Source organism: Pipra filicauda, unplaced genomic scaffold (genome assembly GCF_003945595.2).
Source record: "Pipra filicauda isolate LSUMZ 115617 unplaced genomic scaffold, ASM394559v2 scaffold282_size1924045_pilon, whole genome shotgun sequence".
NCBI lineage: Eukaryota > Metazoa > Chordata > Aves > Passeriformes > Pipridae > Pipra > Pipra filicauda.
In genome coordinates, this window is record NW_024104401.1 from 1,075,558 (window position 1) to 1,093,858 (window position 18,301).

The 18,301-nt window shown below is 45.4% G+C and overlaps 1 protein-coding gene across 10 annotated transcripts in view; it reads left to right on the top strand.

Annotated features, from left to right (window-relative positions):
• AGAP1 (ArfGAP with GTPase domain, ankyrin repeat and PH domain 1) overlaps positions 1 to 18,301 on the top strand; it is a 314,556-nt gene that overhangs the window by 99,047 nt on the left and 197,208 nt on the right. For 7 of the 10 annotated variants that reach the window (XM_027735152.2, XM_027735158.2, XM_027735157.2 and 4 more), the window contains exons 3-5: positions 4,490 to 4,577; positions 5,228 to 5,239; positions 17,807 to 17,892. In XM_027735152.2, coding sequence (XP_027590953.1) covers positions 4,490 to 4,577; positions 5,228 to 5,239; positions 17,807 to 17,892 — 186 coding nt within the window. The remainder of the gene's footprint in view (positions 1 to 4,489; positions 4,578 to 5,227; positions 5,240 to 17,806; positions 17,893 to 18,301) is intronic. The other 3 variants (XM_027735153.2, XM_027735155.2, XM_027735159.2) reach the window with 1 other exon arrangement.

The following is an 18,301-nucleotide window of genomic DNA, read 5'->3' on the forward strand; positions in this document are numbered from 1 at the left end:
TTCCACTAGCCCAGATTGCTCCAAGCCCTGTCCAGCCTGGCCTTGGACACTTCCAGGGAGGGGTCTGTCTTTATATATCTTCAGTTTTTATAATCATACTTCAAAGATCTCTCTGTATTTTATTGCTGTTGCAACTTGTCTGGCTCCATGAACCAGCTTCCAAGGGAGGGCTGACACGTCTGTAAGAGGGGGGTGGAAGTTTGCAGCTGATATATAAAGGTTTTTTTGTCTCACCATAATAATTTTTCATTGTTTTTTCAAGGGCCAAATGTCTTCTCTCCCTCTCTTGGAAGACTTTACCTGAATTGATACCAAATTAAAAAAAAAAATATTTTGAATATTCATTTAGTGAATCAAACCCTACATTTTACTGTAACAGTGAGCAGTGATTTAATAGCTGCTTACAATAACTTCCCTTGGCTGAGCTGCTTTCCGTGTAGGTGAAAGAAAAGGCAAAAGTAACACAGGCAGATTGGGGAAGTTTCTCAGGTTTGCTCTTTTAAGAGAAATGAACATGGAGGCCGAGATGAGACCTCCTGGTAGTGGGAATTAAACCAGCAGCTCGGAGTAACTGAGGCCCCATCACTGGGGTGTAATTTTGAAGACAAACACATCCCTAAATACCTCACAGAAGTAAAACTCTAAAGAATTTGGGACTGGAAGGTGTTGGTTGGGTAGGAGTCCAACACTGTGGTGGCTTATTCTGAGGAGGATCTACAGAGGGTTTCCTTGCAAATCCCTTCCCCTTCTCTGAGCCCTGCTAGTTCACAGCACCCCCCAAGGCACCCGGGGCTTGCAGGTGGGACCCAAGCTGTGTTACTGCCTGTTGTAACACAGAACACAAACAGATGATGGTCTCAGGGTATGTTTTTGTCTTGTGACAGCCTGGCTGCATCATGTGAGTACTTGTCTTGGGTATTTTGCCCCCGTGGTGTCTGAACCAGGGGTAGGAAAACAGATTGCAGCTGCCGAGAATTGATTAGCAGTGGTCAGCATGCACAGGATGGCTGTGCCAGGGTGAAAGCAGAACTCTGACCATTACAAAAGTCATAATTGGATTAGAACACTGCAAACTGTGCATTCCAGCAGCACCAGCTGTGCTCCAGCAGGGAGGGCAGATTGGGAACTCCAGCTGGAATGTGCTCTGCCTTTGCTGCCTGTCTGCCCTTGGGGAGCAGTCGTGGCTGTGAGTCCATCTCTGGGTCATTCCCTGCCTTCCAGCCTCGTCCTCGGGGCTCACTGATGGCTGAGGAAGGAAAGGGCCATGTGAAAGCCAGACCTGCTGCTCCAGCAGTGCAGGTGTGGGGATCAGACTTGGCGTGGCAGGGTTAGGAAGGAGCCCCAGCTTTACCCTCTTGAGCAGGATGTGGGGAATAGCTCACTGGGAGAGGTTGTCTTCTCTGCAGGGGCTGGGAGGTCCTGAAGTTGAGGGGTTGGTTGATTTTTATTTCTGATTTATTTATACAGTGGCTGCTGTTGTACACTTTGGGCTCTGCAGAATTTTAAAGGGAATAGAAACTGCTCTGGGAGAGCAGGGGAAGCACCCAGGGCTGCAATAAAGGAAGGATTACATTTCAACATGTCTTTGAGGAAAGAACACCAGTCTTTGCCTCTGCCTCCTGTTTTAGCAATACACTCAGGGCTTGGTTTCTTTCCAGTGTTCAGAAGGATTTTCAAGGTCAGGTTGGACAGGGCTTGGAGCAACCTGGGATAGTGGAAGGTGTCCCTGCCCCTGGCAGGGGGTGGCACTGGATGAGCTCTAAGGTCCCTTCCAACCCAACCCATTCTGGGATCCTGTGGTTGGTTTGTGCTGATCAAATACTTCTACGGAGTTCTACCTAAGGATTTCGATGCTTCTCTGATGGTCAAGAGCGTGGGGAGACCCAGTACCTTTGGTATTCCTGGATCCCATGTATCCAAATGTAAAATAAGGATATGTTAAGCGGAATAAATATGAGGGGTCTTTCTGGATAAAATCACTTAATGTCTTGCTAAAAAATACACAAAGTGCAGTCAGGGCAGCTTTCAAATGCCAAGTGCCATCAGTATATTTAAGCTTTTTTCCCAACAGGCTTTAGTAGGATGTGGGCACAGTGGTTTGGCTTCGTTTTACAGTGTGTCTGGCACTTGCAGATAAATGATTCAGTGTTGCACAAGTCATAAGTGACAAGAGCACTGAGTTGTAGCTGAATTTTCTCCTTTCTGAACTGGGTTAGGGTGGTGTTTTTGTGCCCTAACATGCTTGTCATAACTTTGTGCATTTCAGACATATCCATAAATAAATAGAGATGACTGAGGGGGGTGTGTGTATAAAATATGGGAGAGGGGAATATGACTGCTGTGAAAACATACTGGCATGTTTGTCATACTGTGGGGGATCAGCCTTAAGTATTAATACTGATAAAGAGAGAAACTGGATTAGAAGTCGGATTTTTTTTCTAGTGTAAAACTTATTGCTCCTGGGTTTTAGGAGCAATTGATTGGGAGACCTGGAGCTGTGATGCCAAGCCCTGCACCGAACAAGAGAAGGACAGTTCTCTTAGATTTTCATGTCATGTTTGATCCCTGGTAGGAAAGAGGTGGTGCCTTGTAGGTTCTGAGGTGGGATCTGAAGGAATCCTGTTTTGCCAGGTGAGGAGAAGGCAGATCTCTCCTGAGTGCTTTCTGAAGGAGCTGTCTAGGGAGAAAATAAAACTGTCATGCAATTGCAGATTTTATAGCTGTGTTTGCAACGTGGTCTAGTGGAAGGTGTCCCTGCCCATGGCAGGGGAGTGGAATGGGATGAGTTTTAAGGTCTCTTCCAACCCAAACCAGTCTGAGATTCTGTATGAAATAGTATTTTTTTCACTGAAATACATGTTCCTCCTCCTGATCACGGTGCTTTTGGTATCAGTTTGCAGCATTATAATATCCAAATGCTCTTGTAGCCAGGCATTGTGGATCCCTATAAGGAGGAATGTATCAGAGAACCCAAAGTGCTGTAAAATTATGTATTTTGATGGGACCTTTGGGATACTTAAAAAAAAAATGTTGTATTCTCAAATCAGTTGATGTCTTTCAAATATTTGGGGTCTCTCAATAGAATAAATTACCCCCATCCATGGCCAAAGTATGTAAGTTGTTCACTCTCACTGGACCCCAAGTTGATGCTTTTCTGTTTTTCCTGGCAGTTAAAGTTTTGGCCCAAGTCTAATATAAAATAATGTTAATGTCCATACACACGGGACTTGTAAGCGATTTTTGATATAAAGGGTGGTTTCTTAGGGTTTAGAATTAAGAAAATGGAGTAGAGACTGTGCACTAATGTGTAACTTGTTCCTGCTGCCTCGGTCAGTTTGGCAATCTTGGGCCCATCAGCAGAGTTCATCTTGTCTCCAGGGATCTTATGTTCTGAACCTTTGGGGAGGGTCAAGTAAACATGTGAGAACAGAGTAGGCTTGGTTTGTTTTACAGGGTGAAGTAAGTTCCCATCTCCTCCCCCAGAAACCGAGTGTCCTCAGCACTGTGTGCCCTTTTATAGCAACAGAAAATGCAAATCTCCATGTCTTTTGGAATGGGAGCACCTCCAGGAGGAAAACTCCTATGGTTTTGGGCTGCTTTCTGTTAGTTCTGCCTGGGTTTGAAAAACAAAGGCCAGTGAACCAGCTCAGCAGAAAACTCCTGTGAGCTTTAGGGTCAAGTGCTGCTGGTGGTTGTCAGATGTTCCCAGGCAGGTGTTGGGCATGGATGGTTTGAGTTGGGAACTTCTTGGTAAAGTCAGGGACTTCAACACATCCTGGTGGAGACCTGAGTGCCCTTTCCAGTGCCTAAAGGGGCTCCAGGAGAGCTGGAGAGGGACTGGGGACAAGGGATGGAGTGATAGGACGAGGGGGAATGGCTTCCCACTGCCAAAGGGCAGGGATAGATGGGATAGTGGGAAGGAATTCCTCCCTGTGAGGGTGGGGAGGGCCTGGGCTGGAATTCCCAGAGAAGCTGTGGCTGCCCCTGGATCCCTGGAAGTGTCCAAGGCCAGGTTGGAGCGACCTGGGCTAGTGGGAGGTGTCCCTGCCCATGGCAGGGGGTGGGATGGATGATATTCAAGGTCTCTTCCAGCCCAAACCATCCTGTGCTGGTGGACGTGGCAAGATGAGTCTGCCCACAGCCACAGATATCACGTGTGCTTCAGGGTGAGTCAGTGGGAATCACAGAGCGCAGCCTCCAGAGGTGTTCCCAGTATGAAAGCTTCTCCCAGTGAAGAGGTGCCAGGCTCCTCCCTGCAGTCTCTGTGTTCCCTGGTGTCCCATGGGCAGCTGAGCACAGGAGTGCTGCGGGCAGAGCCCGAGTTCCCCTGTCAGCTCTGCTGTAAACTTTGTCTTGGCGTCTTTGGGACTGTTCAGTGGCGTGGGCTTTCTCCTCGAGCCCTGAGATGTTATTTCAGGGTTCTCGTGGAACGTTCTGCTTTTCCCAGGGATTAATGCACTGGGTTTCTGTTCCCTCTGTGTGTCTGCAGGGGATCGTGGGTAACCTGGCCAGTGGCAAGTCCGCGCTCGTGCACCGGTACCTGACGGGCACCTACGTCCAGGAGGAGTCACCCGAAGGTACGTGCTCTGCCCTCACCACTGCTCTGCCCCCACAGGCTGCATCTGTCTCCATTTGAATCATGCAGAAATGAATTAGCAAAGGATCTCATTTGCTGTTTCAGAATTCGTGGAGATTTCTCCTGGAGTTCTCCAGACTGAGCTCAGTATGCACGACGATATAGTCGGAGCTGTTCCGTAGCTCCGGAGCATCCTTAAATACTCTGGCCCCCAGGATGTGTCCTTATGGGAGACTCAGTCCTGGTGGAGAGGAGCTGACTGCTCTCAGTGGTGCTGCTGCTTTCAGTTGGACTGTTGAAAGTCACTGTCTGTAGTATAGGATTTCTGCACAATTGGGATTTGGGGAGAATAAAACAACTTCATGAGCTTAAACTAAAGATATAATTTGTTCATTGTTTAATGTATTAAGTATTTAGTCTTGACTTTTTTTTAATGTTCTCATAGCATAGCAAATGAATTTGTATGCTGTAGTGTTTAACATTAATCCAAAAATATCATAGCATAGCACCTTATCAAGGTGTGTCTTAGAATAAATACTTTTTTTTGATTATTTTTCTTTATCTGTTCTCCTTATGAACTTTTAAATCCAACTCTGAGACACTGAATTTCTGGTTCCTTCTTTTCCTTACTGGCTGTTCCATTCTTTGCAGATATGGATGCAGGTAACTATACATTGTCTCCATGGCAGCTCTCCTTTGGAAGGGACAGACGGTGGTTTCTGTACTAGAGCATTTTCCCCTTGTTTTGTGTATCATTTTGAGTTGTTTCCTTTTGATTTCAAGTCTTTAGTACATCTCACTGTTTTTGTCTCTTGCTGTAGTTGTCTCCTCAGCAGTAGTTTGTAGCTTCATGCATCTCTGATAACATTTGTTCCTAATTAACTCTTACCAGAGGAAGCTGTTCAGCTCAACAGTTGACGTTTTAACAACCTGGAATTGTAGTTAAAGTGGGAGGAAAGGGAAAGGGAGGGATGGACAAGGCTTTTTTCTGTGTGGTATTGCAGCAACAGTGAAGGCTTCCAGTTTCTAAGTTTGCCTGAAATGCTTTTGCTGCTTTGTAGCTAGAACTGATAATGATTGATAATAATAATGGAGCCTCTCCCCAAAGCTATGTGTAGATCCTGGTTCTGGATGCTGAGAGTGAGAAATGGTGATGTGAGGGGCAGATCCACCAGTTTACAGCAACCCTTCAGCAAAAATCAGTATCTCAGCGTCTCTGCACAAACAGAAAATATTTTGGGCTGTTTTCTCCTTGCAAGACTCCGATCTATTGGCTGTTCCCAGGGCTGGCAGCCCTCTCCTCCTGTAGGATGAATATTTTGGGTGGTATTCCTTGGGAGTGTTGCCATCTGTCCTCTTTGTCTTGAAGGATTTTTATTTACAGTGACGTTCTGACTGTTTTTCCTGGAAGGATTAGATGACAAAAGCAGTGTCAAATCATTTCTTTGCACGTAAGTGTAGCTGACAAGCCTCACTAATGACACTGCTGCATTTCATTAGCAGAAGGAAAACTGGAATATTTAAGAGCTTTAATTTGCCTTGTGTGAGGGATAAGGGCAGATTTCTAATCAAGTTAATACTGAAGGAGATACAACCCATATAACCCATCCTTAGTAATACCTGTAGTGGTGGTTTGTGAGTGTTTCTGTTCTTTGTCATAGAATCTCAGGATGGTGTGGGTTTGGAAGGACCTTAAAGCCCCCCCAGTCCCACCCCCTGCCCTGGGCAGGGACACCCTCCCTAGATCAGGTTGCTCCAAGCCCTGTCCAGCCTGGCCTTGGACACTTCCAGGTCATCCAGGCACAGTCCCACACAGCAGGCAAAGTGTCATCCTTTACCTTGCAGACCTCTTTTCCTCTGCTGAGGGGTGGTAAATGTGCTGGGTTGTTCAGCTGCTAAAGAAGGGATGGATATGGGACATTGAGGTGTCAGCTGCTTGATTAGGGAAGAAGACCCCAAGTTCCCTGACTGAGAATGGCTTCCTGACAGCTCAGTTTGTCAGGCATCGTGCAGTGAGTACCCAGTGGGTACAGTCATGGCTCTTGCTCCACGTGGAGGTGGTGATTAGGGTCAGGGACTGCTCTTTGTGCTCTCCTTGGCTCCAGTTGCCATGAGACCATCCCTCAACCAGCCAGGTCCGGGGTCTCCTGGAGCCCTTGGAGGCAGCTGCAGTGTTCCAGTAAATGAATTTTATGTGAAGGTGGTTTCCAGTTTCCTTCAGCCCTTTAAGGTGAGATATTTCTCTTGCTGCCCGACACCACCTCCCCTCCAAGAGGAGGACTCAGTTAAGGGGTAAAGCAGTTTTCTCTCACTGTCTGGACTACCTTTGATTTCTGTTCAGAACTCGTTTTAGGCCCTGGTGTGTTCATAGCATGAAAACCTTTGTTTTCTCGAAGTATAAGGGTTTGTTAGGAAGAAAGTTTGCTTTTAGACTCTTGCTTTGCATATTTAGGATGCAAATAGCTGTGCTCCTGTGTGACACATTTAAAATCAGGTGGATTTGGATGTAAGGAAAGAAGTGATGTGTTACCCTGCAGTGAGTGGGAATCTCAGGAGTCTGGGACTTCCAGGTTTTTTTCTGTGATGGTACAACAAGGAAATGATGGGAAATAGGGAATCCTAGTGACTTTTTATCTTCTAAGTACCTTCCAAGTGATTGGAAGAAACACTCCTGCTGCTGGGTGTGTGACATGCTGAAACAGGAGATGAGGTGTGTGAAGCCTGGGGTCTTTCTTTTCCCCCAGCTAAAATGGAATTGTGCCTGTAGGAACAGAGTGAGCCCAGGGCTGGGTGTGGAATTTGAGGCTGAGTTCTTTGCAGACCAAGGTGAGCTGAGGTTGACAGGAATGGGGAGTGTCAGGAGATTCTGTTGCTGTTCGGGCTTTGTTCCCAAAAAGCCACCGAGGTGTGAAACATGACTTAAAGGCTTTTCCACGCCTCTGCTGTGTCTGTGAATATCTTAAGTCATATCATTATTATCTCAGTACTTTTTTTCCAGTGAGTGTAATAAAAAAAAAAAGGCAGATGAATTGTCCAAGATGTCTCAGCTGGGATGAGGAAAAAGGAGGGTTTTTTCCTCCATGTACTTTGGGATATATTTAAGATTTATTTTTTTTTTTTTATGTGGAGTAAATAGGATCTGTGTTTCCAAAGGCATAAAACCCATCCAGCACCCTGACTCGAGGCAGCAAGTAGCTGTTGCAGTCAGTGAGGTTTCATCTCCTGTGTGTGGAGGAACTTGTAATAAAAATGAAATTTTCCCCCAGTAAGAGGTACGGAATAAAGCCTTTAATGGTGTTCTCCAGAAAGCTGTGAGCATTTACTTTCTCTCCAAATTTGACCTAAAAATAATTTTATACTATTACAGCTTTCACCAAATAACTTTTTTTCAGAAGCACAGTGAACAGTGTATCACTTGAATGGCAGGAATGGTCATGAAATGGTCATAAAATAGCAGGAATGGTCGTGGTTATTATTAAAATGCTAAACCAAGTGTCACCTTCAGCCTTCCCTTTGAAGAATGTAATGGAAGCATCACGAAAATAAGTTCCCAGCCTGTAACAAAGACACGTATCAACAATCTTAAAGGTCTTTTCCAACCTAAAGGATTCTGATTCTACGTAGAAATTACATCTTGGGGGATGGATGTCCATGTTTTTCAATTTATTGTCTCTAGTAACTATTTCTGTCCCATTCTTCCCCAGCAAAGGGTAATTATGCAAGGAGGATTGAGGCAGACTGCTTTAAAATTTCAGCTGCTTTCCTTCCCATCCTCTTAAGAGATTTTGTCTGGTTACAGACTCTTACACAATATCTGTGCAGAAAGTTCAAGCACAATCTATTAACTGGGATGACCTTCCAGGTGGCTTCAGTCAGGTCTGATGCTTCCCTTGCTGGGCTGAATCCAAGAATGGAGCTGCTTCTGGGAAAAAAGAAATGTTAAAAAAAGGACCAGGCCAGGCTGGACAGGGCTTGGAGCAACCTGGGATAGTGGGAGGTCCCTTCCAAGCCAAACCCTTTGGGATTCTGGGATCCCTTGGGCCTCACAGTTCGGTGTTTTGGGATGAAGAGAACATGGGAGCTGCAGCAGAATTGGACAGTTTTCCCTTCTGTAGCTCTGACTCTTGTTCCCTTCTCCCTGTGATTCATGTAATCCTTCCTGCTGGGAACAATTAGTTTCCTAAGGTTGCCAGTCTCTTTACAGAAGCCGCTGGCTATTTTTATCCAGTTAATATTTTTTCAAATAAGTAGGAAGGCCATATTTAGTAAACACCCCAATTTGATCTCTCCTGAATAAAGAGAGGATGTGCCCCAGACTAATCTGTGCTCTCTGTTCTCAGCAAGCAGCTGGCTGAAATGCAAATGAAGAGCAGGGAAATGTGTCCCCTGAGGGTGTATTTAGGTGCTTTTCTTGGAAACTCTTGCTTTTTCATTCATGATTTTTTGGAATTCCAGAAAGTGACCATCACACACGGTCATATACTGACATCGGGCCTGTTTATGTGCTTGTACAGGGAGATTTTGCAAGAATGCCAAGTGCACAGGAGTTCAAAAAAACCACATTAACCTTAAAGTCACGTTTTGAAGTTCTTGAGCTACAAAACTCAGGGAAGCTGAAATTTTCCACTTTGATTTCAGTGTTTACAAGCTTTTTGTTTACAGATCCTTTCAGTGTTTCACGAGCTCCTGCAGCACTTTGAGGCAGCTGAAGGTACCTGAGTAGTTTTCCTGTGTGTAAACCCACATGTGTGCAGGGAACAGGGATGACTTGAGGCACGTGTTTCAAAATTACCTATTTCCAGTTCTTTGTCTTCCATTCTTTTCAAACAGGATTGGCTGATTATTTTTATTTGGCATTTCATGCTGACACCCAGATATAAAACAACACTTGTCTCTTTTTGATCCTTTTAAAGTGCTGCTGCAGTGGGCTCTCCTGGGCTTTTGGAGCCTTTCAGGCTTAGCATAAAAGACACAAAATGTTTATGTATTCTGCCCCCTCCCCTCTGGAGCCCTTCCCTCTCCTCCTCCTCCTCCTGGGACTGCCTGTGTGGGTTGGAGAATCCTTTGAAAACCTCTCTGTTCCAGCCGTTGAGTTGGCAACTGTTTCAAGTGTCACCTAAATAAGGAACTCTGGTAATTAAAGGAAGAACTCAAGAATTTGCTCTTTTCCTGGGCAGAAGGTGCTGAAGAAGCAGTTTCCTACAAAGGGGGCTTCCCTTTTTGAGCTGTTTAAGGTGATGTCTTTAACATGTTGCACCTTGAATACTCCAAGGTTTGGATGAGTAGCGTCTTTAGGATTTGTGCCCTTCTCCTAAAAGGCTCCTTGGAATGTTGTGTCCCCAGTTAAAACTGTAATGCAGATTTGTAGCTGCTCTTAATAGCAATACAAGTGGCTTCTCCCGAGTAACAAGCAATAGGATGAGGGGAAACGTCCTCAACCTGTGCCAGGGAAGGTTAAATTGGATATTAGGGGAAATTTCTTCACCCGAAGTGTTGTCGAGCATCAGAACAGGCTGCCCAGGGCAGGGGTGGAGTCACCATCCCTGGAAGTGTTCCCAAAACGTGGTATGTGGCACTTGGGGACGTGGTTTAGTGGTGGCTTTGGCAGTGCTGGGTCAGTTGTTGGACTTAATCTTGGAGGGCTTCTCCAACCTCACTGTGTGATTCCAGGATTCCAGCTCTCCAGTTCTCCCTGCTTTCTGCTGCTGAGTCAGCAGCCAGTTTGGAGTGGCTGCTGCTGGAAGAAGGACCTCCCTCCCACTTTGTTTTTCAAATATTACTCCTGGGTGTATTTCTGAATGTGGCCCATTATATCACTCTTGATCCCAAAGCCAAATCTTAGTGTGTTCTTTGAACATGTTTCTTGTTCAGCTTGTATTTAATTTCTCAGTTAAATGAATTAAATTTCCGCCTTCCTTTAAATCTGTTGTTGCTTTGGGAAGTTGTATCAGAAGGCAGGGAATGGGAGGGAGCTGATTTTATTCACAGTGTGATGAATTCTCAGCGGTCTCGTTGATTTGCACAGGATGTCACTGTGTTAGTACCCATTTTGGGGAGGACAGATTATAGCATGATCACAGCTAAGTCCAGTTCTAACTTCAGGGTTTCTATTTGTGATGTTAAACTGTAATGAAAGGACAGTGTTATAGAAGCTGGCTATAAACTATGTATAAAAAGCAAAGGATATTTAAAAAAAGAAAGGTAAAAAAGGGCTTGGAATCTGTGGTTCAGTGCTTTTAGGAGTTAAGTTTTTGGCCTATCTTGGTTATGCTGTTTAGGTTTGTTAGTAATTAGGTTAAAATCTTTGAAATTATGTTGGAAGTTTGTGAAGTCAAGCAGAAATTTTGAGCAGCTGAATTATGTGTTAGATTAAAAAGGTGTAGGGTGGGTTTGTCTGGAAGATGAAATGTGTGATAAGGCAACTTTTAAAGAACTGCAGCAAAAGAGAGCACGGGGCTGACTCTGTGAGGAGCTTTGTTTGGAAAGTGCTGGTTTGGGGTGTCAGCTTTTAACACTTGAAAAGGCTGGTGATGGAGACAGGTAGGAGTGTACTAAAGTGGTGTCACATCCTGCCCAGAGAAGCTGACTCTGGGTTTTGTTTGTCTCCAGCTGGCTTGATAAAAATAAGCTTTTAAAATGAGACTTGCAGTGTGTATACAGTTAGTGGGTGTGATGTGTAAGGAACACTCTGCACCTGCTGTCAGTGAAATACGCTTATTTTTCTTACTGGGTATTTTCTAGGCACACCTTTTTGGTCCTTATCTTCCACGTGGTGCCCTACCCAGGCTGTGCAGGCTGAGGTTGGGATGGTGACACGGGCTAGGACAAGGAATTCCCAGCTGCTTCTCTGCACTGCCAGAGGGTTTTTCCATCCTGCCCCATCTCTCTGCAGGGAGTTGGTCCCTCCATTTGGCCCTGTGATGCTGCTTTTGTTTCTCCCCTCTATTTTTCCAACTCGTTATGGTCACGTTGAAGTACAGTCCAATTTTCTAAGATAATTGCAGTTCCTCCTGCTTCATTATCTAGAAATTAAGTAGCCTGTGTTACTTCCATCTTCCAGGCTGTTAATAAGCTGCATGTGTGAGGGGTGAAGCTCCCACAGAAACTTGCTTTGGTATCGTCCTTCATTTTTCAGAGGAGTCACTTGATGAGGACAGGGTGGTTTTACCTCTGTGTCTGCACTCACAGGACAGTGCTTTTATTCTAATTGGCTTAACACAGTCTGCACTGAGGGCAGGAAGCTTTATAGTGAAAGTAGCACGTGCACTGCTCTGCTCCCCTCTCCATGGAATGAAGGAAATGTAATTGCTCCCAGGCTGGCTCTGCTGTTTTCTCATTTATCTTGGGGGTTAATTGGTCCCTTCCTCTCCCTCTGTTTGAGATATAACATTGGATCTAATCTCAGCCTGTTCACCATGGAATCACAGAATGGGTTGGAAGGGACCTCAAAGCCCACCCAGTCCCACCCCTGCCATGGTCAAGGACACCTTCCACCAGCCCAGGTTGCTCCAAGCCCTGTCCAGCCTGGCCTTGGATGGCCAGAGGATGAAGTTCACTGTACTTTTGGCTTCTCCTTTTGCCACGTTGTTCTTGCAGAGAGAGACTCTGCTGGGGAATTATTCCCTCCCTGCACCCAAATGTCTCTTAACTGCATTTGTGTGCAATAACGTGGGGTTGGCTGCAATAATTGCTCTCTCCATACTGGCCTGTGAAACACCACGGGGGTTTTGGGGTTTCTGTTTCTTTAGGTGCTTGTTGCAGCTGTTTAAGGTTAATGGGAGGCACTGCTGCCTATGTCCTGCCCACTGGCTGGTGTTGAGCCAAGAGTGGGTGGCAGTAGGATGTCACTCTGTCCCTTGTTTCCTGAAGTTGCAGTGCCAGTCAGGTGGGTCAGGGCTGCACTGCTCTACCAGTTACATCCTCTGCTGCTTGGAATTGAGACCACAGACCTCTGAAAAACAGCATTCAGCATAACTGCTTCTATTTGTCCTCAGCATGGAACCTCCCACCTTTCCATTTTCCATCCAACCCCTATTAAATGGCATTAAATTTGGCCTCTGATTCTGTGCAACTTGAGTAGCTAATTTCATTTATTTATTTATTTATTTTAAGTATAAACCTTTTTCCTGAATCCTTAAAGGCTTAAAATTGAGTTGATCTCCTTTGAAATCACCACCAGGTTCTGGGGACCCTCGGGGGGGGGGGGGGGGGGGCACTGAAAACACATCAGTGATTATATCTCAAAATTAAGTTGGTAAATGTCATTGCACCTGCTTCTGAAATTCCAGCAGTAAGCCCTCTTGCCACGGAATTGCAAGGTCGTGTATCAGTGCTTCCATGCCAGTTTTTATGTAAAGAAAAGGTTGTCTGTGTGCTGTGATACTGCATCACACATGGTGCCTGTGGGGTACCTTGCTGTAACGGGGTATGGCTCCATACTTCAGGAGACCTATCCATGTATCTCCTAAACTGTGTCCTAGACCCGCTGGGAGGAGCAGATGGTGGGGTTTGAAGGGCTCAATCTAGGTTGCTTTTGTTGGTTTTTTGGGTTTTTTTTACCCAGGTGCTCTCCTGGGAACCCGCTGCAGGGATCTGCTTGCAGATTTAGTCTCATGTGAGAGTGGTGGTTCCCCAGTCTTTGCACTTCTGTGGTTAAACACTCGACCCAGCTCAACCACGTGTAAATTTAGTTTTAATCCTTCTTGTGGGGTTTGCATCCTTGTAGTAATATGCTTTTGGGGGGAAACATTTTTAAAGTAGTTTGTTTGAATAAAAATCTTGGACTAGCAAACAAGAAGGCCACTAGGTTTGAATGGAGGTTTTCTTAACGTGGTTCCCTGAAGAGGAACCTGATTCTTGGCACTCTTTCCCATCTTCTGAGGAACAAAAAGGGAGAGAGTGTGCATGTGTAAGACAACTGGCTGCTGCTGTCAGAATGCACGTGTCATTGGGAATATGAAATCCAGGCTTCAGAGCTGCTGCAGTCCCACCCCCTGCCTCGCCCTGCCAGAGCAGACGTTCAGCTGCCACCTGGGTTTGTTTGCGGCCAGCCCCCCGAATTTATCTTCCTCATATGGCCAAATATCTTCATCCCCGTGGCAATGTGCTTGAGTGGAGAGCCTGGTGAGTGCAGTGGGGCCTGGGGATACGGGATGAAAATCAGCGGCTGCTCCGCTGAGCAATTCCTCAGTGGACCAGCTCCCAGCCAGGCTGTCAGAGCTGGATTAAAGCCTTCAGCCCTGGAATTCCCCATGTAACAGCCAGCTTTTGTAATATACAGCACCTTTGATTACAGATGTGTGCTGTGTTTACAGTTAATATCAGTTCTTCCTGGATAATTTTTGCCCTAGTGCTGGTTCTGAGCACTAACCTAGAGAGCGTCGTGCATGAAAATGAGATTAGGAGGCTTTTGTTGATCCCCCCAGCCCTGTGCTCTGATTTGTGCTGGGGCTTCAGGCCAGGCTGTAAATTGCTGATGCACAGAATTTATTCAGCTTTGTATTGATCAAAGCTGTATATTTCTGTGGGGTGTTTTATAGCAGGAATCTGGGCAGATGCACCTGGGAGAGCGGGAGGTTGATGGTGTTCTCAGATGTCCCACTCCCTGTGCTGGTGGCTTTGGGCACAGCAGTGATGTTTGCCACCTGCTGCAAGATTCAGTACACGTTTGTGTGAACAGATGATGTTCTAGCCCTGGAAAATTGGGAATAACATGCTTTCCTGTGCCTGTGGTGCCCTGGCAGGAGCGGTGCAGGTCCCTGGAGCCGTGCTGCAGGCTGCCTGTGTCCCTGTGACCTCCCAGGTACATCTGCCAGCTGGGAGATCCCCTCATTAAAAAGCTGCGTGTGGAACAACACTGATGGGACTAGAGCAGAGCGAGTGCCTCCCGTGGGAACAGTGCTGTGGGTTTGGAGCTCCTCCTTTAAGCTGAGAAGGTCATTTCTTTGTTCTGGGTGTCGCTGGTTCAGGCAGTAATTCGTGGCTCCATCACGCACAGGGATGTTGAGGAGAGCACAGGCCTGTCTTGTAGCCGTGGGAGACATCCTGACGTATTTACAGGCTGCTGTAATTCAATATTTGAACTGGCTGATCTCTCTGATTCCTCTTTCCCTCTGGTGCTTTACAAACTCCAGAAATGTAAGTTTTTAAAAACAATGACCGTGGTGCTGTCCAAACTGAACCATCCCAGAATCACTGCCCTGGCCCTGCTTTGGTTTCCCCAAACCAGTGATGGGTCTCATCAAGGCTCGAGTCAGAGGCAGAGTCAGTTTATTGTTTGCCTTAATCCTGCAGTCACAGATATCTGCAGGGTACAGCCTTGCTCTGTATATTCTTCACTGTTTATGCCTTTGTTTGTGTAAATTCTTGATACTGAGAGAGGTTCTCTCAATCTCTGTCCTGTGCAGCTCCTAATTTTGTGGTGTGCTCATGAAAAGGGCTCCATAATGCTGTAGACACAGAGGTTGTTAGGGATGCATCCTGCTGTGAGCTGAGATTTGCATAAAATGCTTCTTACTTGAGGGATGAGCGTGAGTTTGCTGTTACATTTCTGGATCTTCAGATTTGATTTGAAATATTGAGTACAGAATGGAAATGCAGGTCATTCTTTAAAGAGTTTGGTTGGGGGGTATTAAATTTAAACTATTTATCATGAAATACCTAAACCCAAACAGAAATGGAGGATGTGTGAGGATGTGACTGTTCCAGCTAATGAGCATATCCAGCTTTTAAGGATGAAGGAGCCACTTGAGTAGATTTGAACTGACTGTGTGACAGTCCTGGTGAAGTGGGGCAGCATGTCAAGATCTGAATTTAATACTGGAAATAACAATATGTTGGGGTTGTGCCGAGCTCCACACACAGTGCTTTGGGGGAAGGCACGGAGCAGGTCCACAAGCCTGGTCATTTAGTGTGGATTCCTGCAGGAAAAGAGCTGTTGGATAACTTTAGACTGTATTTTTTAGACATAGTACCCTTCTCCAAGTTGCTCTCACCACCCAAATCAGTAGTGACCAAGAAGAATAAATCTTAGTGCTCACATTTGATCAGGGCATATACACTTGAATATTTTTCAATTCTCTGCCTAAGTGTTTTATTTCCCCTTGTCTGTGCCTTCTCTGAAGATACAGTGAGACTTGCAAGGCGTCCTGTTGACCAGGGGAGTTATAAGTTGGCCCTGAACCACATGCAGTTCGTGGTATTTCATAATTATCTGGGTGAACTTTCAGTGCTCAAAAAAAGGAAATAGGAAATGGCAATTAGGCAGAACTTTCACTCTCCAATCACGTCTATACTGCCTTGCCATTGTTACTTACAGCTTTCAAGAGCCTCCCTGGAGGGCTCTATATTAAGTAATTCATCTTGTTTAACACTTCAGTGTGAAGCACGTGCAATTAATTGACAACATATAGAAATAATGGTCTGATTAACAGAAATCCAGTTCCTGAGAGCCGAGACTGGTTTTCCTTTACAAGCTTTACGGTTGATTGTTCTTTTCAAGTTCACTAATGATATATATTTATCTGCCACTGGATCTGCGAAGGCAAAATTGAAATCCAGTTTGTGAGTGAAATGAAAATCTATATGTAGCTCTCCTGCTCCTGTGCCATTAAACAACCAGAAATGTGATAGTCCTAATTGTTGCATGTTTAGTACAGCTAATAGAGTAATAATGATAGGGTAGCTTTATAAAGAAAAGGTTTTTAAAAAACCCCAAACCCACAAACAGCAACAACAAAAAAACCCCAGCAGAAAACCACAACCACCAGCCCCATTCCTACATCTTTTATTAAACACAAAGTGTGTTTAAAGATGCTTAAATATTGCACAGAGCTGAACTGTGAATTGATCTTGGTTTGAGAGCTGCTGTTGTGGTTGGGCTGGGGAATGGTGGGTTTAAGGCAGTGTGGTGTTCCCCTAAGGCAGCAATTTTTGTGCAAATTGTTGTGTTTTGAGGCTCAGCATTACCCTGTATTTGCTGACTTACTTGCCTACCACATGTTTCAAGGTGGTGTTTTGGTAGTGTGACAAGTTTTAAAGTGTGTGGTTGGGAATTGGGGTTCAAATTAGAAACAATTCCAGTTTAAAAAAAGAGGGATGAAGGAAGAGGTTTAGGGTGTGTTGATAGAAGTGTTTTATCTCAACGTGAACAGCTCAGCTGTGAGCTTGGGTCTCGCTAAGCAGGAGGCCCTTGGGGACTTTGGGTCTTAGGTGGGGACTTAAGAGTGGGTTTGCTTCCAGGAGAGGAGCCTAAATGCCTCCCAAGTACTTAGGCCACGGTTGCTAATCCTGGCTTAGGCTCAGTCACACCAGCAGCCCTCAACGGGATTTGTCATTTTGAAGGGACACAGCAGAGTGCCCAAAATAGGCTTTTAGCCCCCAGGGAGGCAATTCCAAGCCTGCCCTGGGGTCAGGCCTGGAGTCCCCCGAGCCAGGGGAGGGAGCAGGAGCAGGTGCCTCGGCTTTGGGGTCGGTGCCTCTTTGGTGTTCAAAGCACCCAGTGCTCTGCATCTCCCTGAACAGCAGGGGCAGGGCTGGGATGTGCTTGAAGGCTCCAGCTCCACTCTTTATCTGGCTGTGCAGAGCAGGTCTGGGGTCCATCCTGAGTCAGCAGCACGACATTCTCCGTTAGTTTAGCACATCTCTGCAGAGGTACCACCATTGTAGCTTCTTTGTCTAACACGTGTCTGGTATTTTCCCCTAACTGTGGTGTTTGAATATAGAACTCTCATTTCCATAACATCCCATGTGTGCTCTAAGAACTGGGCTTCCCTTGAGGAAATGCTGATCCCCACAGGAAACCGATTTTGGTTATAATAGGCAACACTGTTTGTATACAACTGTCCCATGTTTACCTTTCCTAGAGATACTTTTCTCACTATTATATAAAACAAAGGTGATACATAAGGTGTTCCAACCGTATGTATGAAAACCAGGGACACCTGACGTGGGAGTTATTGTTTGTAATGCAGTCGTTGGCTTTTCTCCACATTATCCTTATTACTTACATATATATATATAAAATATATCTGTATGTATATATAAAAAAGGCAAGTACATGCCTTACCTTTCTTAAGTAATTCCTATGTGTGTGCATATAAACTCAGCTTACATTACAGTACTTGGTTAATTGCAAAAGACCTTGAGGACCCCATTTTTCCACAAGTGAAGCCTTTTTCTGTGGTGTGTGTTGTGCCTTTGCTGTCTCTAACGAGCTGCTTTGTGTGACAGGTGGGAGATTCAAGAAGGAGATAGTAGTTGATGGACAAAGCTACCTGCTGCTGATTAGAGATGAAGGAGGCCCTCCGGAGGCTCAGGTGAGCATCTCTGAGAGCCTTGGCAGCCTGAAGCCTCGCTTTCCCTGCTTTTAAAAACCTTCCTTCAAAAGAACTGGCTTTGCTTTGTTCTGCCCTGGGTCCCTCTCATCCTTCTGCTGGGAAAATTCCTACATCGCCCTCAGGTGAAAAAGATTTTATTCAGAAAATGTTTGGGATTTCAATTACAGTGCATTAAAGAGTCTGGGTAGAAAATATTTGGTATTACGAGTAAAACTGTGTAAATGAGGATATACAGTTAATGTCTCTTGAAAGCCCAATCCGTGTGTTTCCCTGGTGACAAAATTGCGTGTTACAGTCAAGTTCTCTTCCGATCTTAAAGCTCTAAATTGTTAAAATATGAAGTAGACATGCACACAGTGACACACATACTTGTGTCCAAATCTTTGCA